Source organism: Ammospiza caudacuta, chromosome 37 (genome assembly GCF_027887145.1).
Source record: "Ammospiza caudacuta isolate bAmmCau1 chromosome 37, bAmmCau1.pri, whole genome shotgun sequence".
NCBI classification, from domain to species: Eukaryota; Metazoa; Chordata; class Aves; order Passeriformes; family Passerellidae; genus Ammospiza; species Ammospiza caudacuta.
In genome coordinates, this window is record NC_080629.1 from 73,682 (window position 1) to 99,681 (window position 26,000).

Genomic DNA, 26,000 nt, shown 5'->3' on the forward strand with positions numbered 1-26,000 from the left:
ACTGGTTTATACTGGGAGGGACCGGGGTGGACTGGGACAAACTGGGAGGGGTTAATGGGGACTGGTTTATACTGGGAGGGCATTGGGACAAACTGGGATGGGACTGGTTTGTACTGGGATGGACTGGGAGGGGATTGGGGCAAACTGGGACAAACTGGGATGGACTGGGAGGGACTGGGAGGGGACTGGGGCAAACTGGGATGGGACTGGTTTGTACTGGGAGGGACTGGGAGGGGATTGGGATGAAGTGGGACAAACTGGGACAGACTGGGAGGGACTGGGATGGACTGGGAGGGGACTGGGACAAACTGGGAGGGCATTGGGACAAACTGGGATGGACTGGGATGGACTGGGAGGGGTTATTGGGGACTGGTTTATACTGGGACGGGGATTGGAACGAACTGGGACAAACTGGGATGGGACTGGTTTGTACTGGGACGGACTGGGAGGGGATTGGGGCAAACTGGGAGGGGTTAATGGGGACTGGTTTATACTGGGAGGGGATTGGAACAAACTGGGACAAACTGGGATGGACTGGGAGGGACTGGGACAGACTGGGAGGGACTGGGAGGGACTGGGAGGGGATTGGGGCAAACTGAGATGGGACTGGTTTGTACTGGGACAGACTGGGAGGGGGTTGGGATGAACTGGGACAAACTGGAACAGACTGGTTTGTACTGGGATGGACTGGGAGGGGTTAAAAGGGGACTGGGAGGGACTGGGAGCAGATTGGGACAAACTGGGAGGGGTTAATGGGGACTGGTTTATACTGGGAGGGACTGGGAGGGGATTGGGATGAACTGGGACAAACTGGGACAGACTGGGAGGGACTGGGAGGCGATTGGAGCAAACTGGGATGGACTGGGACGGGACTGGGACAAACTGGGAGGGCATTGGGACAAACTGGGATTAACTGGGATGGACTGGGAGGGGTCAATGGGGAACTGGGAGGGACTGGGAGGGGATTGGAACAAACTGGGATGGACTGGGAGGGGACTGGGACAAACTGGGAGGGGACTGGGACAAACTGGGAGGGGACTGGGACAAACTGGGAGGGACTGGGACGGACTGGGTTATACTGGGACTGACTGGGAGGGACTGGGATGGACTGGGAGTGGGATGGGTTGGAACAAACTGGGATGGGACTGGTTTATACTGGGAGGGACTGGGAGGGGTTAATGGGGCACTGGGATGGACTGGGACAAACTGGGAGGGACTGGGAGGGGTTAATGGGGACTGGTTTATACTGGGAGGGGATTGGGACAAACTGGGACAAACTGGGACAAACTGGGAAAGACTGGGATGAACTGGGAGTGGATTGGGACAAACTGGGATGAACTGGGATGGACTGGGAGGGACTGGGACAGACTGGGACAAACTGGGAGGGACTGGGATGAACTGGGATGAACTGGGATGGACTGGGATGGGACTGGGACAGACTGGGACAAACTGGGACAAACTGGGAGAAACTGGGATGAACTGGGATGAACTGGGACAAACTGGGATGAACTGGGATGAACTGGGATGGACTGGGATGGACTGGGATGGACTGGGAGGGACTGGGATGGGACTGGGACAAACTGGGACAAACTGGGATGGACTGGGACAAACTGGGAGGGACTGGGATGAACTGGGAGGGACTGGGACAAACTGGGATGAACTGGGAGAGACTGGGATGAACTGGGACAGACTGGGACAAACTGGGATAAACTGGGATGAACTGGGATGGACTGGGAGGGACTGGGAGGGACTGGGATGGGACTGGGACAAACTGGGACAGACCGGGACAAACTGGGAGGGACTGGGACGAACTGGGAGGGACTGGGATGAACTGGGACCGACTGGGACAAACTGGGATGAACTGGGACGGACTGGGATGAACTGGGACCGACTGGGACAAACTGGGATGAACTGGGACGGACTGGGATGAACTGGGACGGGATTTGTTGTCCCTTTCCCCCCCAAATTTCGGGATTTTTGCTCCTTTCCCCCCAAATTTCACCAATTTCCGTTCATTTTCCGCCTTTCCCTTTAAATCCCGAGACTTTTTTCACGCCGTTTCCGCCCCCGCCATTTTCGCGACTTTTTTGCCGCTTCCCCGCCGCCATTTTAGCTCCTCCTTCCCCTTCACTTCCTGTCCGGCACTTCCGGGCTGGGCGTGGCCGGAAGTGACGCAAGCGGCGGCAGCGGTGGGTTCGGGCCGGGATTTTTGGGGCCAATTTCGCCAATTTTGGGATTTTTTTTGTTTCTTTTTCATTTTTTTGGTTTTTTTTTTGGTTTCTCGAAGGTTCCGGGAGAGCTCTGAGGGGGTTTGGGGGGTCCCGAGGGGGTTTGGGGGGTCCCGGGTGGGATTTTGAGGCCTTTTGGGGCCACTGGGGGAATTTTGGGGATTTTTTTTTTATTTTTTTGGGATTTTTGGGGGATTTGAGGGAAAATTTTGGGGTTTGGGGGAATTTTGGGGGGATTTGGGGGCATTTTAGGGGATTTTGGGGGGAATTTTTTGGGGCTGATTGTGGGGGCACATTTGGGGCATTTTGGGCCATTTTTGGTGGAATTTTGGGGGAAATTTTTGGGATTTTGGGGCATTTTTGGGGCATTTTGGGGCCACTTTGAGAAAAATTCGGAGAAAATTTTGGGGTCACTTTTGGGGGAATTTTGGGGCATTTTGGGGCCATTTTTGGGGGGAATTTTGGGCCTTTTCGGGCCATTTTTGGGGCAATTTTGGGGTTTTTGGGGCCGTTTTTGGGGGGAATTTTGGGCCTTTTCGGGCCATTTTTGGGGCATTTTCGAGGGGAATTTTGGGGCATTTTTGGGTGAATTTTGGGCAATTTTCAAGGGGAATTTTGGGCCATTTTGGGGCCATTTTAGGGGGAAATTTGAGGCATTTTTGGGCCATTTGAGGGGAATTTTGGGGTCATTTTTGGGGGGAATTTTGGGCCTTTTCGGGCCATTTTTGGGGCATTTTCGAGGGGAATTTTGGGGCATTTTTGGGCCGTTTGAGGGGAATTTGGGGGCATTTTTGGGGGAATTTTGTGGGAATTTTGGGCCATTTTGGGGCCTTTTCTGGGGGGAATTTTGGGGCATTTTTGGGGGGAATTTTGGGGCATTTTTGGGCCATTTTTGGGGGAATTTTGGGCAATTTTCAAGGGGAATTTTGGGCCATTTTGGGGCCATTTTAGGGGGAAATTTGGGGCATTTTTGGGCCATTTGAGGGGATTTTTTGGGGCATTTTTGGGCCCATTTTCGCAGGGAATTTTGGGGCATTTTTGGGCCGTTTGAGGGGAATTTTGGGCCATTTTTGGGGGAATTTGGGGCCATTTTTGGGCCCATTTTCGCAGGGAATTTTGGGTCATTTTGGGCACATTTGAGGGGAATTTTGGGCCGTTTTTGGGACCATTTTTGGGGGGAATTTTGGGGCACTTTGGGGCCACTTTGAGAAAAATTCAGAGAAAATTTTGGGGTCACTTTTGGGGGAATTTTGGGGCATTTTGGGGCCATTTTTGGGGGGAATTTTGGGCCTTTTCGGGCCATTTTTGGGGCATTTTCGAGGGGAATTTTGGGGCATTTTTGGGCCGTTTGAGGGGAATTTGGGGGCATTTTTGGGGGAATTTTGTGGGAATTTTGGGCCATTTTGGGGCCATTTCTGGGGGGAATTTTGGGGCATTTTTGGGGGGAATTTTGGGGCATTTTTGGGCCATTTTTGGGGGAATTTTGGGGCATTTTTGGGGGAATTTGGGGCCATTTTTGGGCCCATTCTCACGGGGAATTTTTGGCCTTTTTGGGCCATTTTTGGGCCCATTTTTGAGGGGAATTTGGAGCCATTTTTGGGGCCACTTTGAGAAGAATTCGGAGAAAATTTTGGGGCCACTTTTGGGGGAATTTTGGGGCATTTTTGGGGCCTTTTTTGGGGCATTTTCGAGGGGAATTTTGGGGCATTTTTGGGGGAATTTTGGGCACATTTGAGGGGAATTTTGGGCCATTTTTGGGCTATTTTGGGGGGGAATTTTGGGCAATTTTCAGGCCCATTTTTGGGGCAATTTTTGGGTATTTTTGGGCCGTTTGAGGGGAATTTTGGGGCATTTTGGGGCCATTTTTGGGGCTGATAGTGGGGCCACATTTGGGGCATTTTGGGGAATTTTGGGGGTAATTTTTGGGATTTTGGGGCAACTTTTGGGGCATTTTTGGGGCATTTTGGGGCCACTTTGAGAAGAATTCGGAGAAAATTTTGGGGCCACTTTTGGGGGAATTTTGGGGCATTTTGGGGCCATTTTTGGGGGAATTTTGGGGCATTTTTGGGCACTTTTGGGGCCACTTTTGGGGGAATTTTGGGGCATTTTTGGGCCATTTTAGGGGGATTTTTGGGGCATTTTTGGGCCCATTTTCGCTGGGAATTTTGGGGCATTTTTGGGGCGATTTTGGGGCATTTTTGGGCCCATCTCTGGGGGAATTTTGGGCCATTTTTGGGCCGTTTGAGGGGAATTTTGGGGCATTTTTGGGGGAATTTTGGGCCCAATTTTGGGGGAATTTTGGGTCATTTTTGGGCCCATTTTCGCAGGGAATTTTGGGCCATTTTGGGACCATTTTTGGGGGCATTTTGGGCCATTTTTGGGCCATTTGAGGGGAATTTTGGGGCATTTTTGGGGCATTTTGGGGCCACTTTGAGAAGAATTCGGAGAAAATTTTGGGGCCACTTTTGGGGGAATTTTGGGGCATTTTGGGGCCATTTCTGGGGGGAATTTTGGGCCCTTTCAGGCCATTTTTGGGGCATTTTCGAGGGGAATTTTGGGGCATTTTTGGGCCGTTTGAGGGGAATTTTGGGGCATTTTTGGGGCCATTTTTGGGGGGAATTTTTGGGAATTTTGGGCCTTTTCGGGCCCATTTTTGGGGGAATTTTGGGTCATTTTGGGCACTTTGAGGGGAATTTTGGGGCGTTTTGGGGCCATTTTTGGGGGGATTTGGGGCCAATTGGGGGGAATTTTGGGGAATTTGGGGGGAATTTTGGGGATTTTTTGGGATTTTGGGGCATTTTTGGGGCATTTTGGGGCCGCTTTGAGAAGAATTCGGAGAAAATTTTGGGGCCACTTTTGGGGGAATTTTGGGGCATTTTTGGGCCGTTTGAGGGGAATTTTGGGGCATTTTTGGGGCCATTTTGGGCGGAATTTGGGGAGAGTTTTGGAGCATTTTTGTGGGAATTTGGGGCCATTTTCGGGGAATTTTGGGGCCGTTTGGAGGGAATTTTTGGGGCCAATTTCGGGTGGATTTGAGGCAAATTCGGGGCCATTTTTGGTGGAATTTGGGGCAAATTTTGCGTCATTTTAGGGGGGATTTTTGGGGAGATTTGGGGGAATTTTGGGGCCATTTTGGGGCCATTTTGGGGCCATTTTTGGGTGGATTTGGGTCAAATTTGGGGCTTTTTTTAGAGGAATTTTGCGGGATTTTTGGGGCCATTTTTTTGCATTTTTGGGGCCATTTTTGAGGCATTTTGGGGCGAATTTGGCGGGAATTTGGTGCATTTTGGGAGATTTTTTGGGAGGGTTTTGGGGAATTTTTGGGGCAAATTTTGGGGCCATTTTGGGGTGGATTTGGGGCCATTTTTTTAGAAATTTTGGGGGAATTTTGGGCCCATTTTTGGGGGAATTTTGGGCTATTTTGGGGCCGTGTTGACGATTTCTTGGGGCATTTTTGGAGGAATTTGGAGGGAATTTTTGGGGCATTTTAGGGGAATTTTGGGGGCCGTTTTTGGAGGAATTTTGGGGAGATTTTGGGGCAATTTGGGGCAAATTTTGGGGCCATTTTTGGAGGATTTGGGGCCATTTTGTGGGAATTTTGGGGCTATTTTGGGGAATTTTTGGAGAATTTGGGGCCATTTTTAGAGGAATTTTGAGGGAATTTTGGGGCCATTTTGGGGAATTTTTGGTGTCATTTTTGGGGCCATTTTGGGGCATTTTGGGGCCATTTTTAGAGGAATTTTGAGGGAATTTTTGGTGTCATTTTTGGGACCATTTTGGGACCATTTTGGGGAATTTTTGGGACCATTTTGGGGCCATTTTGAAGGAATTTTGCGGCCATTTTGGGGAATTTTTGTTTGATTTGAGGCCATTTTGGGACCATTTTTAGAGGAATTTTGAGGGAATTTTGGGACCATTTTGGGGCCATTTTTAGGGAATTTTGGGGCCATTTTGGGGAATTTTTGGTGTCATTTTTGGGCCATTTCGGGGCCATTTTAAGAGGAATTTTGAGGGAATTTTGGGGCCATTATGGGGAATTTTTGGTGTCATTTTTGGGACCATTTTGGAGCCATTTTTTGAGGAATTTGGAGGGAATTTTGGGGCCATTTTGGGGAATTTTTGGTGTCATTTTGGGGCCACCTTTGGGGCCATTTTGGAGCTGTTTCTGAGGAATTTTGGGGGAATTTGGGAGAATTTTTGGAGCCATTTCTGGGGAAATTTTAGGGCCATTTTTTGGTGAATTTGGGGAAATTTTGGGGAAATTTTGGGGCATTTTTGGGGAATTTTTGGGGTGACTTTTGGGAGGATTTGGGGCATTTTTGGGGGAATTTGGGGCCATTTTTGGGCCCATTTTTGCGGCAATTTTGGGTCATTTTGGGCACATTTGAGGGGAATTTTGGGCCGTTTTTGGGGCATTTTTGGGGGAAATTTTGGGCCATTTTTGGGGCCATTTTTGGGGGAAATTTTGGGGCATTTTTGGACCATTTGAGGGGAATTTTGGGCCTTTTTTGGGCCCATTTGAGGGGAATTTGGGGCCATTTTTGGGGCCATTTTCGAGGGGAATTTTGGGCCATTTTGGGGCCATTTGGGGGGAATTTGGGGCCATTTTTGGGGGAATTTTGGGCCATTTTTGGGCAATTTGAGGGGAATTTGGGGCCATTTTTGGGGCCATTTTTGGGGCCATTTTTGGGGGAATTTTGGGGCATTTTGGGGCCGTTTGAGGGGAATTTTGGGGCATTTTTGGGGGAATTTTGGGCCATTTTCAAGGGGAATTTTGGATAATTTTGGGGCCGTTTGAGGGGAATTTTGGGGCATTTTTGGGCCCATTTTAGGGGGAATTTTGGGTAATTTTGGGGCCATTTGAGGGGAATTTTGGGGCATTTTGGGACCATTTTTGGGGGGATTTGGGGCCAATTTGGGGGAATTTTGGGGGGATTTTTGGTGAATTTTTGGGGGGATTTTGGGGGAATTTTGGTGAATTTTTGGGGGGATTTTGGGGGAATTTTGGTGAATTTTTGGGGGGATTTTGGGGGAATTTTGGTGAATTTTTGGGGGGATTTTGGGGGAATTTGGGGGAATTTTGGGGCCATTTTTGGCCGTTTTGGGGCCCGGCGAGGCTGCTTTAATTAACGAGGCTGCTTTAATTAATGAGGCTGTTAATGAATTAATGAAGGGGCTCATTAACCCCAGAATTGCCATTAGGAAACTAATTAATTAACGAGCCTCCTCATTAATGAATTATCCTCCTAATTAATTACCTGAGGAGTTAATTAGCCGCCCCGTGAGTGCCACAGGTGGAGGCTGACGGGGGCATGGGGTTGTTCACAAACGGTGTCGTTAACGAACGGTGTCGTTAATGAACGGTGTCGTTAAGGAACGGTGTCGTTAATGAACGGTGTCGTTAACGACTAGTGTCGTTAATGAATGGTGTCGTTAACAAACAGGATCGTTAAGGAATGGGATCATTAAGGAACGGGATTGTTAACGGACGGGATTGTTAACAAATGGGATCGTTAATGAATGGGATCGTTAATGACTGGGATCGTTAACAAACGGGATCGTTAACAAACGGGATCGTTAATGAACGGGATCGTTAACAAACGGGATCGTTAATGAACGGGATCGTTAAGGAAGGGGATCGTTAACAAACGGTGTTGTTAATGAACGGTGTTGTTAAGGAACGCTGTCGTTAACAAACGGTGTTGTTAATGAACGGGATCGTTAACAAACGGGATCGTTAACGACTGGGTTCGTTAACAAATGGGGTTGTTAAGGAATGGGATCATTAAGGACTGGGATCGTTAACAAACGGGATCGTTAACGAACGGGATTGTTAACAAACGATGTCGTTAACAAAAGGGATCATTAACGAACGGGATTGTTAAGGAACGGGATCGTTAACAGACGGGATCGTTAACAAACGGGATCGTTAACAAACGGGATCTTTAATGAACAGGATCGTTAACAAACGGGATCGTTAACAGACGGGATCGTTAACAAAAGGGATTGTTAACAAACGGGATCGTTAACGAACAGGATTGTTAACGAACGGGATCGTTAACAAACGGGATCGTTAACAAACGGGATCGTTAACGAACGGGATCGTTAACAAACGGGATCGTTAACAAACGGGATCGTTAACAGACGGGATCGTTAACAAACGGGATCATTAAGGAACGGGATCGTTAACAAACGGGATCGTTAACAAACGGGATCGTTAACAAACGGGATCATTAAGGAACGGGATCGTTAACGAACGGTGTCATTAACGAGGGTGTCGTTAAGGACCGGGGTCGTTAGCGAAGGTGTCGTTACGCAGCGCTAATTGCCGTCCCCGTGCAGGCGGGGCCATGTGCGAGCAGAGCGAGTTGGACGCGCAGATCGAGCAGCTGCGGCGCTGCCAGCTCATCAGCGAGGGACAGGTCAAGGCCCTGTGCGCCAAGGCTCGGTAATCAGCGCTAATTAATTACTAATTAACCTGCATTTACGCTCATCAGCGAGGGACAGGTCAAGGCCCTGTGCGCCAAGGCTCGGTAATCAGCGCTAATTAATTACTAATTAACCTGCATTTACGCTCATCAGCGAGGGACAGGTCAAGGCCCTGTGCGCCAAGGCTCGGTAATCGGCGCTAATTAATTACTAATTAACCTGCATTTACGCTCATCAGCGAGGGACAGGTCAAGGCCCTGTGCGCCAAGGCTCGGTAATCGGCGCTAATTAATTACTAATTAACCTGCATTTACGCTCATCAGCGAGGGACAGGTCAAGGCCCTGTGCGCCAAGGCTCGGTAATCAGCGCTAATTAATTACTAATTAACCTGCATTTACGCTCATCAGCGAGGGACAGGTCAAGGCCCTGTGCGCCAAGGCTCGGTAATCAGCGCTAATTAATTACTAATTAACCTGCATTTACGCTCATCAGCGAGGGACAGGTCAAGGCCCTGTGCGCCAAGGCTCGGTAATCAGCGCTAATTAATTACTAATTAACCTGCATTTACGCTCATCAGCGAGGGACAGGTCAAGGCCCTGTGCGCCAAGGCTCGGTAATCAGCGCTAATTAATTACTAATTAACCTGCATTTACGCTCATCAGCGAGGGACAGGTCAAGGCCCTGTGCGCCAAGGCTCGGTAATCAGCGCTAATTAATTACTAATTAACCTGCATTTACGCTCATCAGCGAGGGACAGGTCAAGGCCCTGTGCGCCAAGGCTCGGTAATCGGCGCTAATTAATTACTAATTAACCTGCATTTACGCTCATCAGCGAGGGACAGGTCAAGGCCCTGTGCGCCAAGGCTCGGTAATCAGCGCTAATTAATTACTAATTAACCTGCATTTACGCTCATCAGCGAGGGACAGGTCAAGGCCCTGTGCGCCAAGGCTCGGTAATCAGCGCTAATTAATTACTAATTAACCTGCATTTACGCTCATCAGCGAGGGACAGGTCAAGGCCCTGTGCGCCAAGGCTCGGTAATCGGCGCTAATTAATTACTAATTAACCTGCATTTACGCTCATCAGCGAGGGACAGGTCAAGGCCCTGTGCGCCAAGGCTCGGTAATCGGCGCTAATTAATTACTAATTAACCTGCATTTACGCTCATCAGCGAGGGACAGGTCAAGGCCCCGTGCGCCAAGGCTCGGTAATCAGCGCTAATTAATTACTAATTAACCTGCATTTACGCTCATCAGCGAGGGACAGGTCAAGGCCCCGTGCGCCAAGGCTCGGTAATCAGCGCTAATTAATTACTAATTAACCTGCATTTACGCTCATCAGCGAGGGACAGGTCAAGGCCCTGTGCGCCAAGGCTCGGTAATCGGCGCTAATTAATTACTAATTAACCTTCATTTACGCTCATTGGGTGGTCAGCAGTGTCAAGGCCCTGTGCGCCAAGGCACGGTGAGCAGCGCTAATTAACGCTAATTAATGTTCATTTATGCTCATTGGGTGCTTAGGAATGCCCAGGCCCTGTGCGCCAAGGCCCAGTAATCAGTGCTAATTAATAACTAATTAACGTTCATTTACGCTCATTGGGTGGTCAGCAGTGTCAAGGCCCTGTGCGCCAAGGCCCGGTGAGCAGCGCTAATTAATTACTAATTAATGCTCATTTACGGTCTTTGGGTGGTCAGCAGTGCCCAGGCCCTGTGCGCCAAGGCTCGGTGAGCAGCGCTAATTAACGCTAATTAGTGTTCATTTACACTCATTGGGTGGTCAGGAGTGCCAAGGCCCTGTGCGCCAAGGCCCGGTAATCGGCGCTAATTAACGCTAATTAATATTCATTAACTGCTTATTCGTGTGTTTAAATATTTGTTTTTCGTTATTAGTGGTAATTAGAGGTCATTAATGGTCATTAAGGCTACTTAATACTCACAGGATGGTTACTATTTGCTTTTAATTACCATTAATTACTGTTAATAGTTTTTAATTTTTGCTGGTTGCCGGTAATTGTGATTAATTAACCGTGGCCGCTTAATTGCTGTTAGTCGGGGTTCATTTCAGGCAATGGCTGGGCGTTGATTGCTGTTGATGAGTGATTAATAATTAATAATAATTAATAATTAATAATTAATAATTATTAATAATTAATAATTAATAATTAATAATTAATAATTAATAATTAATTTGTGTTGGCAGGGAGATCCTGGTGGAGGAGAGCAATGTGCAGCGCGTCGACTCCCCGGTCACCGTGAGCCTCAACATTCCCAAAATTCCGCAAAATTCCGCAAAATTCCAAAAAATTCCAGGAAATAATGGGAAATTCCACAAATTCCACAAAATTCCACGAAATTCCACAAAATTCCGTGAGATCATGGAAAATTCCACAAAATTCTAGGAAGTTCCACAAAATTTCACAAAATTCCAGGAAATTCCACAAAATTCCCCAAAATTCCATGAAATCATGGAAAATTCCACAAAATTCCACAAAATTCCACAAAAGTTCCACAAAATTCCAGGAAATCATGGAAAATTCCACAAAATTCCAGGAAATAATGGAAAATTCCACAAAATTCCACAAAATTCTGCAAAATTCCACAAAATTCCACAAAATTCCATGAAATAATGGAAAATTTCACAAAATTCCACAAAATTCCACAAAATTCCAGGAAATAATGGAAAATTCCACAAAATTCCACAAAATTCTGCAAACTTCCACAAAATTCCACAAAATTCCATGAAATAATGGAAAATTTCACAAAATTCCACAAAATTCCAGGAAATAATGGAAAATTCCACAAAATTCCACAAAATTCCAGGAAATTGCACAAAATTCCACGAAATCATGGATAATTCCACAAAATTCCACAAAATTCCCCCAAATTCCACAAAATTCCACAAAATTCCAGGAAATCATGAAAAATTCCACAAAATTCCACAAAATTACAGGAAATTCCCCAAAATCCCCCCAAAATTCCGGAAAATTCCCCCAAATTTCCCAAAATTCCCGAAAATTCCCCTAAATTCTGGAAAATGCCACAAAATTCAGGAAAATTCCACAAAATTCCGGAAAATTCCCAAAAATTCCCCAAAGTTCCTCAAAATTCACCAAAATTCCCCCAAAGTTCCGGAAAATTCCCCCAAATTCTGGAATCTGGAAAATTCCTGAAAATTCCCCAAAGTTCCTCAAAATTCCCCCAAATTCCGGAAAATTCCACAAGATTCCAGAAAATTCCACAAAACTCCCCCAAATTCACCAAAATTCTGGAAAATTCCCCAAAATTCCTGAAAATTCTGGAAAATTCCACAAAATTTCCGAAAATTCCAGATAATTCCAGAAAAATCCACAAAATCATGGAAAATTCCCCCAAATTCTGGAAAAATCCAGAAAATTCCACAAAATTCACCAAAATTCTGGAAAATTCCTGAAAATTCCACAAAATTCCAGGAAATTCTACAAAATTCCTTAAAATTCCACAAAATTCCTCAAAATTCCTCCAAATTCACCAAAATACCCCAAAATTCCCCAAAACTCCACAAAATTCCCCCGAATTCCACAAAATTTCTCAAAACTCCCCAAAATTCTACAAAATCCTGGAAAATTCCCCAAAATTCCCCCAAATTCCACAAAATTTCTCAAAATTCCCTAAAATTTCAGAAAATTCCCCAAAATTCCACAAAATTTCCCAAAATTCCACACAATTCTCCAAAATTCTGGAAAATTCCACAAAATTCCCCAAAATTCTGGAAAAATCCCCAAAATTCCACAAAAATTTCCCAAAGTTCCACAAAATTCCTCAAAATTGCGGAAAATGTGGAAATTTTGGAGATTTTCCGGGAATTTTGGGGAGTTTTGGCTGAAATTTTGGGGAATTTTTGGGCAAATTTGGGGAATTTTTCCTGAAAAAAACCTCAGAATTTTCTGGGAGATTTTGGGGAGAAACGTTGGGAAAATTCTGGAAAATTTGAGGGGAGAGTTTGGGAAATTTTACAGGAAAAATTCCGGGATTTTTTGGGAAATTTTGGGGGAAATTTGAAGAAATTTTGGAAAGAATTTGGGAGAATTCAGGAATTTTTGGGGCAGTTTTGGGGAAATTTTGGAACAAATTTGGGGAAGTTTTGCTGAAAAAAATCCGAATTTTCTGGGGATTTTGTGCAAAATTTGAAAATTTTGGGGAAAATTCCAGGAAATTCCAAAAAATTTGGGGATTTTGGGGGGAAATGACGGAAAATTCCGGGAATTTTGGGGCAATTTTGGGACAAATTTTGGGGAATTTTCTGAATTTTTTTGGGGAGACTTTTTGGGGAAAATTTGGGAATTTTTGGGGGAGGAATTTGAGGAAATTTTGAGGGAAATTTCTGAAATTTTAGGAAAATTCAGGAATTTTTGAGGGGAATTTTGAGAAAAATTTGAGAAATTTGGAGGAATTTTGTAAAAAACATTGGAAATTTTCTGGAAATCTTGGGGAGAAATTTTGGGAAAATTCTGGAAAATTTGGGAGATTTTAATGGTGGATTTGGGAAATTTTGGAGGAGAATTTCTGAGAATTTTGGGAAATTTGAAGGGAATTTGGAGGAGATTTTTGGGGATAATTTGTGGAAAACTTGGGAAAATTTGGGTGAATTTTGGGTGATTTTGGGTGATCTTGGGTAATTTTGGGTGGATTTTGGGTGATTTTGGGTGATTTTGGGGTCATTTGGGTGCTTTGTGCTATTTTGGGTGATTTTGGTTGATTTTGTTTGGGTTTTGTGCTATTTTGGGTGATTTTGGGTGGTTTTGGGTGGGTTTTGAGTGGATTTTGGGTGGGTTTTGGGTGATTTTGGGTGGATTTTGGTGATTTTGGGTGATTTTGGGTGATTTTTGGGTGATTTTGGGTGTTTTTGGTGATTTTGGGTGGTTTCCCCCCCAGGTGTGCGGGGACATCCATGGGCAGTTCTACGACCTCAAGGAGCTCTTCCGGGTCAGTGACCCCGAGTGACCCCTGAGTGACCCCGAGTGACCCCGAGTGACCCCGAGTGACCCCTGAGTGACCCCGACTGACCCCGAGTGACCAGTGAATGACCCTGATTGACCCCTGAGTGACCCTGAGTGACCCTGAGTGACCTCGAAGTGACCCCGAGTGACCAGTGAATGACCCTGAGTGACCCCTGAGTGACCTCTGAGTGACCTCTGAGTGACCCCGACTGACCCCGAGTGACCAGTGAATGACCCTGAGTGACCCTGAGTGACCCCTGAGTGACCCCGAGTGACCCCTGAGTGACCCCTGAGTGACCCCTGAGTGACCTCTGAGTGACCCTGAGTGACCCCGAGCGACCCCGAGCGACCAATGAATGATCTCGAGTGACCCCTGAGTGACCTCTGAGTGACCCCAAGTGACCCCTGAGTGACCACTGAGTGACCCCGAGTGACCCCTGAGTGACCCCTGAGTGACCCCAAGTGACCAATGATTGACCCCTGAGTGACCCCGAGTGACCCCTGAGTGACCCCTGAGTGACCAGTGATTGACCCCTGAGTGACCCCGAGTGACCCCTGACACAAAATGGCAAAAGATGCCCAGAAATTGCTCCAAAATGGCCCCAAACTGCCCCAAAAAGGCCCCAAATGACCCTGGAGTGACCAATGAGTGACCCCCGACACAAAATGGCCCCAAATGACCCAAAAAAGGCGCAAAAATGCCCCAATATGGCCCCAAACGAGCCCTGAGTGACCCCTGAGTGACCCCAGAGTGACCATTGACCCAAAACGGTGAAAAAGTGACCCAAAAATGGCCCAAAATGGCCGAAAAATGCCCCAGAATGGTCCAAAAATGACCAATGAGTGACCAATGAGTGACCACTGAGTGACCCCTGAGTGACCCTGAGTGACCCTGAGTGACCAATGAGTGACCCTGAGTGACCAATGAGTGACCCTGAGTGACCAATGAGTGACCACTGAGTGACCACTGAGTGACCACTGAGTGACCAATGAGTGACCACTGAGTGACCAATGAGTGACCAATGAGTGACCAATGAGTGACCACTGAGTGACCACAGAGTGACCAATGAGTGACCACTGAGTGACCAATGAGTGACCAATGAGTGACCACTGAGTGACCCCTGAGTGACCCTGAGTGACCAATGAGTGACCCCGAGTGACCCCTGAGTGACCCCTGAGTGACCCCTGAGTGACCCTGAGTGACCACAGAGTGACCAATGAGTGACCACTGAGTGACCAATGAGTGACCACTGAGTGACCAATGAGTGACCACTGAGTGACCCTGAGTGACCCCGAGTGACCCCTGAGTGACCCCGAGTGACCACTGAGTGACCCCTGAGTGACCCCTGAGTGAGCGCTGAGCGCCGAGTGAGCGCTGACCCAAAATGGCCAAAAAGTGACCCAGAAATGGCCCAAAATGGTGAAAAAATGTCCCAAAAATGGCCAAAAAATGACCGAAAAATGGCCCAAAAATGGCCAAAAAAGGCCCCAAAATGCCAAAAAGTGCCAAAAAATGACCCAAAAATGGCCAAAAAATGACCCAAAAATGGACAAAAAAGGCTCAAAAAAGACCCAAAAATGGCCAAAAAATGCCAAAAAATGGTCCCAAACAGCTCAAAAATGACCCAAAAATGGCCAAAAATGGCCAAAAAATGAACCAAAAATGGCCAAAAAATGACCCAAATATGGTCCCAAAAGGCCAAAACATGGCCCAAAAATGGCCAAAAAATGACCCAAAAGGCTCAAAAATGGCCAAAAAATGACTCAAAAATGGCCTAAAAATGGTCCCAAAAGGCTCAAAAATGACCCAAAAATGGCCAAAAAATGGCCCTAAAATGGCCAAAAAATGACCCAAAAATGGACAAAAAAGGCTCAAAAATGATCCAAAAATGGCCAAAAATGACCCAAAAATGGTCCCAAAAGGCTCAAAAATGACCCAAAAATGGCCAAAAAATGCCATAAAGCAACCCAAAAATGGCCCAAAAATGCCAAGAAATGGTCCAAAAAGGCTCAAAAATGACCAAGAAAAGGCCAAAAAATGGCCCAAAAATGGCCCAAAAATGGCCCCAAAAGGCTCAAAAATGACCCAAAAATGGCCAAAAAAGCCAAAAAATGGACAAAAAAGGCTCCAAAATGACCTAAAAATGGCCAAAAAATGACCCAAAGATGGCCAAAAAATGACTCCAAAATGACCCAAAAATGGCCAAAAAATAACCCAAAAATGACCAAAAAATGCCAAAAAATGACCCAAAAAAATGACCCAAAAATGGCCAAAAAATATCCCAAAAATGACCCAGAAATGGACAAAAAATGCCCCAAAAAGACCCAAAAATGGCCAAAACATAACACAAAAATGGTCCAAAAAGGCTCAAAATGACCCAAAAATGGCCAAAAAATGACCCAAAAATGGAGAAAAAATGGCAAAAAATGACCCAGAAATGGCCAAAAAATGACCCAAAAATGGCCAAAAAATGCCCTAAAAATGGTCCCAAAAGGCGCAAAAATGACCCAAAAAAGGCTAAAAAATGCCAAAACATGGCCCCAAAAAGGCTCAAAAACGGCCCAAAAAATGCCAAAAAATGACCCAAAAATGGCCAAAAAATGACCCAAAAATGGCCAAAAAATGCCATAAAAGGACCCAAAAATGGCCAAAAAATGCCAAGAAATGGTCCAAAATGGCTCAAAAATGACCCAAAAATGGCCAAAAAAGGCCCCAAAATGACCCAAAAATGGCCAAAAAATGACCCAAAAATGGCCAAAAAAGGCTCAAAAAGACCCATAGATGGCCAAAAATGACCCAAAAATGGTCCCAAAAAATGACCCAAAAAATGGCCAAAAAACGCCAAGAAAAGATTTTGGGGTGAAATCTTGATGGTTTTCCGTGATTTTTTTGGGGTTTCCCCGTGGCTCACCTGTCCCGTCTCACCTGCGCAGGTGGGCGGGGACGTCCCAGAGACCAATTACCTGTTCATGGGCGACTTCGTCGACCGCGGCTTCTACAGCGTGGAGACCTTCCTGCTGCTGCTGGCGCTCAAGGTGAGACAGGTGTGCACAGGTGTGACAGGTACAGGTGTGACAGGTACAGGTGTGACAGGTACACACAGGTGTGACAGGTACACACAGGTGTGACAGGTACAGACAGTGTGCAGACGTTCCTGCTGCTGCTGGCGCTCAAGGTGAGACAGGTGTGACACACCTGCGACAGGCGTGACAGGTACAGGTGTGACAGGCACAGGTGTGACACACCTGGACAGGCGCACACAGGTGTGACAGGTACAGACAGCGTGCAGACGTTCCTGCTGCTGCTGGCGCTCAAGGTGAGGCGGGTGTGAACAGGTGTGCACAGGTGTGACAGGTACGGGTGTGACAGGTACACACAGGTGTGCACAGATACACACAGGTGTGACACACCTGGACAGGCACACACAGGTGTGATAGGTACAGACAGGTGTGACAGGTACACACAGGTGTGACAGGTACAGGTGTGACACACCTGGACAGGTGCACACAGGTGTGACAGGTACAGACAGCGTGCAGACGTTCCTGCTGCTGCTGGCGCTCAAGGTGAGGCGGGTGTGACGGGTACAGGTGTGACAGGTACAGACAGGTGTGACAGGTACAGGTGTGACACACCTGGGACAGGTACACACAGGTGTGACAGGTACACACAGGTGTGACACACCTGGGACAGGTGTGAGGGGTGTGACATACCTGGGACAGGTACAGACAGCGTGGAGACGTTCCTGCTGCTGCTGGTGCTGAAGGTGAGACAGGTGTGACAGGTACAGGTGTGCGCAGGTGTGACAGGTGCAGACAGGTGTGCACAGGTGTGACACACCTGGGACAGGCACACACAGGTGTGACAGGTACAGACAGCGTGCAGACGTTCCTGCTGCTGCTGGCACTCAAGGTGAGATGGGTGTGAACAGGTGTGACAGGTGTGACAGGTACAGGTGTGACACACCTGGACAGGTGCACACAGGTGTGAGAGGTGCAGACAGCGTGCAGACGTTCCTGCTGCTGCTGGCGCTCAAGGTGAGGCGGGTGTGACAGGTACAGACAGGTGTGACACACCTGGGACAGGTACACACAGGTGTGACAGGTACAGACAGGTGTGACACACCTGGGACAGGTACAGACAGGTGTGACAGGTACAGACAGGTGTGACACACCTGGACAGGTACAGACAGCGTGCAGACGTTCCTGCTGCTGCTGGCGCTCAAGGTGAGGCGGGTGTGACACACCTGGGACAGGTGTGCACAGGTGCGACAGGTACACACAGGTGTGGCAGGTACAGGTGTGACAGGTACACGCAGGTGTGACAGGTACAGGTGTGACACACCTGGACAGGTACACACAGGTGTGAGAGGTGCAGACAGCGTGGAGACGTTCCTGCTGCTGCTGGCGCTCAAGGTGAGGCGGGTGTGAACAGGTGTGCACAGGTGTGACAGGTACGGGTGTGACAGGTACACACAGGTGTGCACAGATACACACAGGTGTGACACACCTGGACAGGCACACACAGGTGTGACAGGTACACACAGGTGTGACAGGTACAGGTGTGACACACCTGGACAGGCACACACAGGTGTGACAGGTACAGACAGTGTGCAGACGTTCCTGCTGCTGCTGGCGCTCAAGGTGAGGCGGGTGTGAACAGGTGTGACAGGTACACACAGGTGTGACAGGTGTAGACAGCGTGGAGACGTTCCTGCTGCTGCTGGCGCTCAAGGTGAGACAGGTGTGCACAGGTGTGACAGGTACAGGTGTGACAGGTACGGGTGTGACAGGTACAGGTGTGACAGGTCCAGACAGGTGTGACACACCTGGGACAGGTACAGACAGCGTGCAGACGTTCCTGCTGCTGCTGGCGCTCAAGGTGAGGCAGGTGTGACACACCTGGGACAGGTGTGCACAGGTGTGACAGGTACACACAGGTGTGACAGGTACAGGTGTGACAGGTACAGGTATGACAGGTACAGACAGGTGTGACAGGTACACACAGGTGTGACAGGTACAGACAGGTGTGACACACCTGGGACAGGTGCACACAGGTGTGCGCTGGTGTGACAGGTACACACAGGTGTGACAGGTACAGACAGGTGTGACAGGTACGCACAGGTGTGGCACACCTGGGACAGGTACACACAGGTGTGACAGGTACGCACATGTGTGCGCAGGTGTGACAGGTACAGACAGGTGTGACAGGTATGCACAGGTGTGGCACACCTGGGACAGGTACACACAGGTGTGACAGGTACGCACAGGTGTGCGCAGGTGTGACAGGTACAGACAGGTGTGACAGGTACACACAGGTGTGGCACACTTGGGACAGGTGTGAGGGGTGTGACACACCTGGGACAGCTACAGTCAGGTGTGCACAGGTGTGCACAGGTACACACCGGTGTGAGGGGTGTGACAGGTACAGACAGGTATTCTCAGGTACAGACAGGTGTGCTCAGGTGTGATCGGTGTGACACACCTGGACAGGTACAGACAGGTGTGCACAGGTACAGACAGGTGTGACACACCTGGACAGGTACAGACAGGTGTGCACAGGTGTGATGGGTGTGACACACCTGGACAGGTACAGACAGGTGTGCACAGGTGTGATGGGTGTGACACACCTGGACAGGTACAGACAGGTGTGCTCAGGTGTGATGGGTGTGACACACCTGGACAGGTACAGACAGGTGTGCACAGGTACAGACAGGTGTGACACACCTGGACAGGTACAGACAGGTGTGCTCAGGTGTGATGGGTGTGAGACGTTCCTGCTGCTGCTGGCACTAAAGGTGAGACAGGTGTGCTCAGGTGAGCTCACCTGGACAGGTGTGACAGGTACTGACAGGCGTGCTCAGGTACAGACAGGTGTGACAGGTACAGACAGGTGTGACGCACCTGAGATACGCGTGAGACCTTTGTGCTGCTGCTGGCATTGAAGGTGAGACAGGTGAGCTCAGGTGTGCTCAGGTGTGCTCACCTGCACAGGTGTGCTCAGGTGTGCTCAGGTGTGCTCACCTGCACAGGTGAGCTCAGGTGTGCTCAGGTGTGCTCACCTGCACAGGTGTGCTCAGGTGTGCTCAGGTGAGCTTGGGTGTGCTCAGGTGTGCTCAGGTGTGCTCAGGTGTGCTCAGGTGAGCTCGGGTGAGCTCGGGTGTGCTCGGGTGAGCTCGGGTGTGCTCAGGTGAGCTCACCTGCACAGGTGTGCACGGGTGCTGCCAGGTGTGAGAGGTGTGACACACCTGAGACAGGTGTGAGACCTTCCGGCTGCTGCTGGCGCTGAAGGTGAGCGCACCTGCACAGGTGTGACACACGTGAGGCAGGCACGGACGGGTACAGACAGGTGTGATGCACCTGGACAGGTGTGACGGGTGTGACCAGTGTGAGGTGTTCCTGCTGCTGCCATTGAAGGTGGGACAGGGGTGACACACCTGGGCAGGTACAGATAGGTGCAACATACATGGGCAGGTACAGACAGGTGTGACACACCTGGACCGGTAGAGATAGGTGGGGCACACCTGGGCAGGTACAAACAGGTGTGACACACCTGGACAGGTAGAGATAGGTGGGGCACACCTGGGCAGGTACAGACAGGTGTGACACACCTGGGCAGGTGTGCACAGGTACAGACAGGTGTGATGGGTGTGAGACCTTCCTGCTGCTGTTGGCACTGAGGGTGAGCTCACCTGGGCAGGTACAGACAGGTGTGACACACCTGGGCAGGTACAGACAAGTGTGGCACACCTGGGCAGGTGTGCACAGGTACAGACAGGTGCGCACAGGTGTGATGGGTGTGACACACCTGGCATGGCTGTGAGACCTTGCTGCTGCTGCTGGCACTGAGGGTGAGCTCACCTGGGCAGGTACAGACAGGTGTGACACACCTGGACAGGTACAGACAGGTGTGACACACCTGGGCAGGTGTGCACAGGTACAGACAGGTGTGATGGCTGTGAGACCTTCGCCGGCCCTAAAGGTGACACAGGTGTGACACACCTGCACAGGTGAGATAGGTGAGACAGGTACAGACAGGTGTGACACACCTGAGATAGGTACGGACACCTGGGATGGGCGTGACACCGTGCTGCTGCTGCTGGCACTAAAGGTGAGACAGGTGTGACACACCTGGGCAGGTGTGACAGGTGTCTAGGACAGGTGTGACACACCTGGGCGGGTGTGACAGGGGTGTAGGACAGGTGTGACACACCTGGGCAGGTGCGATGGGTGTGACAGGTGTGACACACCTGGGCAAGTGTGATGGGTGTGACAGGTGTGACACACTTGCACAGGTGTGACAGGTACAGACAGGTGTGACACACCTGGGCAGGTGTGATGGGTGCGGGACAGGTGTGACACACCTGGCCAGGTGTGACAGGGACAGACAGGTGTGACACACCTGGACAGGTGTGATGGGTGTGACAGGTGTGACACACCTGGGCAGGTGCAATGGGTGTGAGACAGGTGTGACACACCTGGGCAGGTGTGACAGATGTGTAGGACAGGTGTGACACGCTTGGACAGGTGTGACAGGGGTGTAGGGCAGGTGTGACACACCTGGACAGGTGTGATGGGTGTGACAGGTGTGACAGGTACAGGCAGGTGTGATGGGTGAGGCAGGTGTGACACACCTGGACAGGTGTGACAGGGGTGTGGGACAGGTGTGACACACCTGGGCAGGTGCGATGGGTGTGGGACAAGTGAGCTCACCTGGCCAGGTGTGACAGGTGTGTAGGACAGGTGTGACACACCTGGGCAGGTGTGACAGGGGTGTAGGACAGGTGTGACACACCTGGGCAGGTGTCATGGGTGAGACAGGTGTGACACACCTGGACAGGCACACACAGGTGTGACAGGCACAGACAGTGTGCAGACGTTCCTGCTGCTGCTGGCGCTCAAGGTGAGGCGGGTGTGACACACTTGGGACAGGTACAGACCGGTGTGATGGGTGTGAGGGGTGTGACAGGTACAGACAGGTGTGTGCAGGTACAGACAGGTGTGACAGGTGTGACACACCTGGGCAGGTGTGACAGGTGTATAGGACAGGTGTGACACACCTGGACAGGTGTGACAGGTGTATAGGACAGGTGTGACACACCTGGACAGGTGTGATAGGGGTGTAGCACAGGTGAGCTCACCTGGACAGGTGTGACAGGGGTGTAGCTCAGGTGTGACACACCTGGACAGGTGTGATGGGTGAGACAGGTGTGACACACCTGGACAGGTGTGACAGGTGTGCAGCACAGGTGAGCTCACCTGGACAGGTGTGACAGGGGTGTAGGACAGGTGTCACACACCTGCACAGGTGTGTCATCTGTGCCCAGGTGTGACCCAGGTGTGTTCAATATGGCCAGGTGTGACCCAGGTGTGTCATACCTGACCCAGGTGTGTTACCTGTGTCCAGGTGAGGTACCCGGACCGCATCACGCTGATCCGCGGGAACCACGAGTCGCGGCAGATCATGCAGGTGTGGCACAGGTGTGGCACAGGTGTGTCACACACGGCACAGGTGTGTTATAAATTACACAGGTGTGTCATACCTGACCCAGGTGTGTGTCACCTGTGCCCAGGTGAGGTACCCAGACCGCATCACGCTGATCTGCGGCAACCACGAGTCGCGGCAGATCACGCAGGTGTGGCACAGGTGTGTCACACACGGCACAGGCGTGTTATAAATTACACAGGTGTAACCCAGGTGTGTCACCTGTGCCCAGGTGAGGTACCCGGACCGCGTCACGCTGATCTGGGGGAACCATGAGTTGCGTCAGATCACGCAGGTGTGGCACAGGTGTGGCACAGGTGTGTCACACACGGCACAGGCGTGTTATAAATGACACAGGTGTAACGCAGGTGTGTTACCTGTGTCCAGGTGAGGTACCCGGATCGCATCACGCTGATCCGCGGGAACCACGAGTCGCGGCAGATCACGCAGGTGTGGCACAGGTGTGTCACACACGGCGCAGGTGACACCATACGTGTGTCATACCTGACCCAGGTGTGTTACCTGTGTCCAGGTGAGGTACCCGGACCGCATCACGCTGATCCGGGGGAACCACGAGTTGCGGCAGATCACGCAGGTGTGGCACAGGTGTGTCACAGGTGTGTCACACACGGCACAGGTGTGCTGTACCTGACCCAGGTGTGTCACCTGTGCCCAGGTGAGGTACCCGGACCGCATCACGCTGATCCGGGGCAACCACGAGTCGCGGCAGATCACGCAGGTGTGGCACAGGTGTGTCACACACGGCACAGGTGACGCCATACGTGTGTCATACCTGACCCAGGAGTGCTGTACCTGACCCAGGTGTGTCACCTGTGTCCAGGTGAGGTACCCGGACCGCATCACGCTGATCCGCGGGAACCACGAGTTGCGTCAGATCACGCAGGTGTGGCACAGGTGTGTCACAGGTGTGTCACACACGGCACAGGTGTGTTATAAATTACACAGGTGTGTCATACCTGACCCAGGTGTGTTACCTGTGTCCAGGTGAGGTACCCGGACCGCATCACGCTGATCCGCGGCAACCACGAGTCGCGGCAGATCACGCAGGTGTGGCACAGGTGTGTCACACACGGCACAGGTGTGTCATACCTGACCCAGGTGTGTCACCTGTGCCCAGGTGAGGTACCCGGACCGCATCACGCTGATCCGGGGGAACCACGAGTCGCGGCAGATCACGCAGGTGTGGCACAGGTGTGTCACACACGGCGCAGGTGACACCATACGTGTGTCATACCTGACCCAGGTGTGTTACCTGTGCCCAGGTGAGGTACCCGGACCGCATCACGCTGATCCGCGGCAACCACGAGTCGCGGCAGATCACGCAGGTGTACGGCTTCTACGACGAGTGCCTGCGCAAGTACGGCTCGGTGACCGTGTGGCGCTACTGCACCGAGATCTTCGACTACCTGAGCCTGTCGGCCATCATCGACGGCAAGGTGAGCGCACCTGGGCATCACCTGGGGCACCACCTTGGGCACCTGGGGCACCCACCTGGGGCACCTACCTGGGGCGGGGAATGGGGAAAAGTGGGGAGAATGAGGGCTGTGGGCACACCTGGGCACACCTGGGGCAGGTGGGACACCGAGATCTTCGACTACCTGAGCCTGTCGGCCATCATCGACGGCAAGGTGAGCGCACCTGGGGCACCTGGGGCACCTGGGGCACCTGCCTGGGGGCGGAAATGGGCAAAGCTGGGGAGAATGAGGGGCGTGGGCACACCTGGGCACACCTGGGAGGGGTTTGGGACCACCTGGCAGGGGTAGGAACACACCTGGGCACACCTGGGCACGCCTGGGAGGGATAGGAACACACCTGGGCACACCTGGACACGCCTGGGAGGGATAGGAACACGCCTGGGCACACCTGGGCACGCTTGGGAGGGGTAGGAACACGCCTGGGCACAGCTGGGAAGGGTTTGGGGACACCTGAGCACACCTGGCAGGGGTAGGAACACACCTGGGCACACCTGGGCACGCCTGGGAGGGATAGGAACACGCCTGGGCACGCCTGGGCGCACCTGGGAGGGGTAGGAACACACCGGGGCACACCTGGGCACACCTGGGGCAGGCGGGACGCTGAGATGTGGCACTGCCCGAGCCTGTCGGCCATCATCGACGGCAAGGTCAGCGCACCTGGGGCACCTACCTGGGGGGGAAACGGGGAAAGCTGGGGGAAATGAGGGGTGTGGGCACACCTGGGCACACCTGGCAGGGGTAGGAACACACCTGGGCACACCTGGACACGCCTGGGAGGGATAGGAACACACCTGGGCACACCTGGCAGGGGTAGGAACACACCTGGGCACACCTGGGCACACCTGGGAGGGATAGGAACACACCTGGGCACACCTGGGAAGGGTTTGAGCACACCTGGGCACACCTGGGAAGGGTTTGGGGACACCTGGGCACACCTGGGAGGGATAGGAACACACCTGGGCACACCTGGGAGGGATAGGAACACACCTGGGCACACCTGGCAGGGGTAGGAACACACTTGGGCACATCTGGGAAGGGTTTGGGGACACCTGGGCACAGCTGGCAGGGGTAGGAACACACCTGGGCACACCTGGGAAGGGTTTGGGGACACCTGAGCACACTTGGGAGGGACAGGAACACACCTGGGCACACCTGGGCACACCTGGCGGGGGTAGGAACGCACCTGGGCACACTTGGCAGGGATAGGAACACACCTGGGCACACCTGGCAGGGGTAGGAACACACCTAGAACACACCTGGGCACACCTGGTGCAACGCTGAGATGTGGCACTGCCCGAGCCTGTCGGCCATCATCGACGGCAAGGTCAGCGCACCTGGGCACGGCACGGCGGGGCACCTGGGGCACCTGGGGCACCTGGGGCACCCACCTGGGGGAGGGAACGGGGAAAACTGGGGAGAATGAGGGGTGTGGGCACGCCTGGGCACACCTGGGAGAGATAGGAATGCACCTGAGCACACCTGGGCACATGCGGGATGTAGCCGTGCGCACCTGTGATACACCTGGGCACACCTGGAACAGGTTTGGGGACACCTGGGAGTGATAGGAACACACCTGGGCACGCCTGGGCACGCCTGGGAGGGATAGGAACACACCTGGGCACACCTGGGAGGGATAAGAACGCACCTGGGCACACCTGGGCACGCCTGGGAGGGATAGGAACACACCTGGGCACACCTGGGAGGGGTAGGAACACACCTGGGCACACCTGACAGGGGTAGGAACACACCTGGGCACACCTGGGCACGCCTGGGAGGGATAAGAACGCACCTGGGCACGCCTGGGAGGGGTAGGAACACACCTGGGCAAAACTGGGAAGGGTTTGGGGACACCTGGGCACACCTGGGAGGGATAGGAACACACCTGGGCACACCTGGGCACACCTGGGCACATGTGGGATGTAGCTAGGCGCACCCGTGATACACCTGGGCACACCTGGCAGGGGTAGGAACACACCTGGGCACACCTAGGACGGGTAGGAACACATCTGGGCACACCTGGCAGGGGTAGGAACACACCTGGGCACACCTGGGAGGGATAGGAACACACCTGGGAGGGATAGGAACACACCTGAGCACACCTGGGAAGGGTTTGGGGACACCTGGGCACACCTGGGCACACCTGGGCACACCTGGCAGGGGTAGGAACACACCTGGGCACACCTGGGCACGCCTGGGAGGGATAGGAACACACCTGGGCACACCAGGGAGGGGTAGGAACACACCTGGGCACACCAGGGAGGGGTAGGAGCACACTTGGGACACACCTGGGCACATGTGGGATGTAGCTGGGCGTGCCCGTGACACACCTGGGCACACCTGGGAGGGGTTTGGGGACACCTGGGCACACCTGGGGCACACCTGGGAGGG

General features: G+C 51.3%; 1 protein-coding gene across 2 annotated transcripts in view; it reads left to right on the plus strand.

Moving 5' to 3' along the window:
- The first annotated feature begins 2,168 nt into the window (after positions 1–2,168).
- PPP4C (protein phosphatase 4 catalytic subunit) overlaps positions 2,169–26,000 on the plus strand; it is a 29,971-nt gene continuing 6,139 nt past the window's right edge. The window contains exons 1-7 of one of the 2 annotated variants that reach the window (XM_058823064.1): positions 2,169–2,189; positions 8,571–8,676; positions 10,859–10,910; positions 13,570–13,620; positions 16,569–16,670; positions 23,255–23,317; positions 23,463–23,573. In XM_058823064.1, coding sequence (XP_058679047.1) covers positions 8,579–8,676; positions 10,859–10,910; positions 13,570–13,620; positions 16,569–16,670; positions 23,255–23,317; positions 23,463–23,573 — 477 coding nt within the window. In that variant the 5' untranslated portion in view covers positions 2,169–2,189; positions 8,571–8,578. Of the gene's footprint in view, positions 2,190–8,570; positions 8,677–10,858; positions 10,911–13,569; positions 13,621–16,568; positions 16,671–23,254; positions 23,318–23,399; positions 23,574–26,000 lie in introns of both variants that reach the window. The other variant, XM_058823063.1, reaches the window with a different exon arrangement.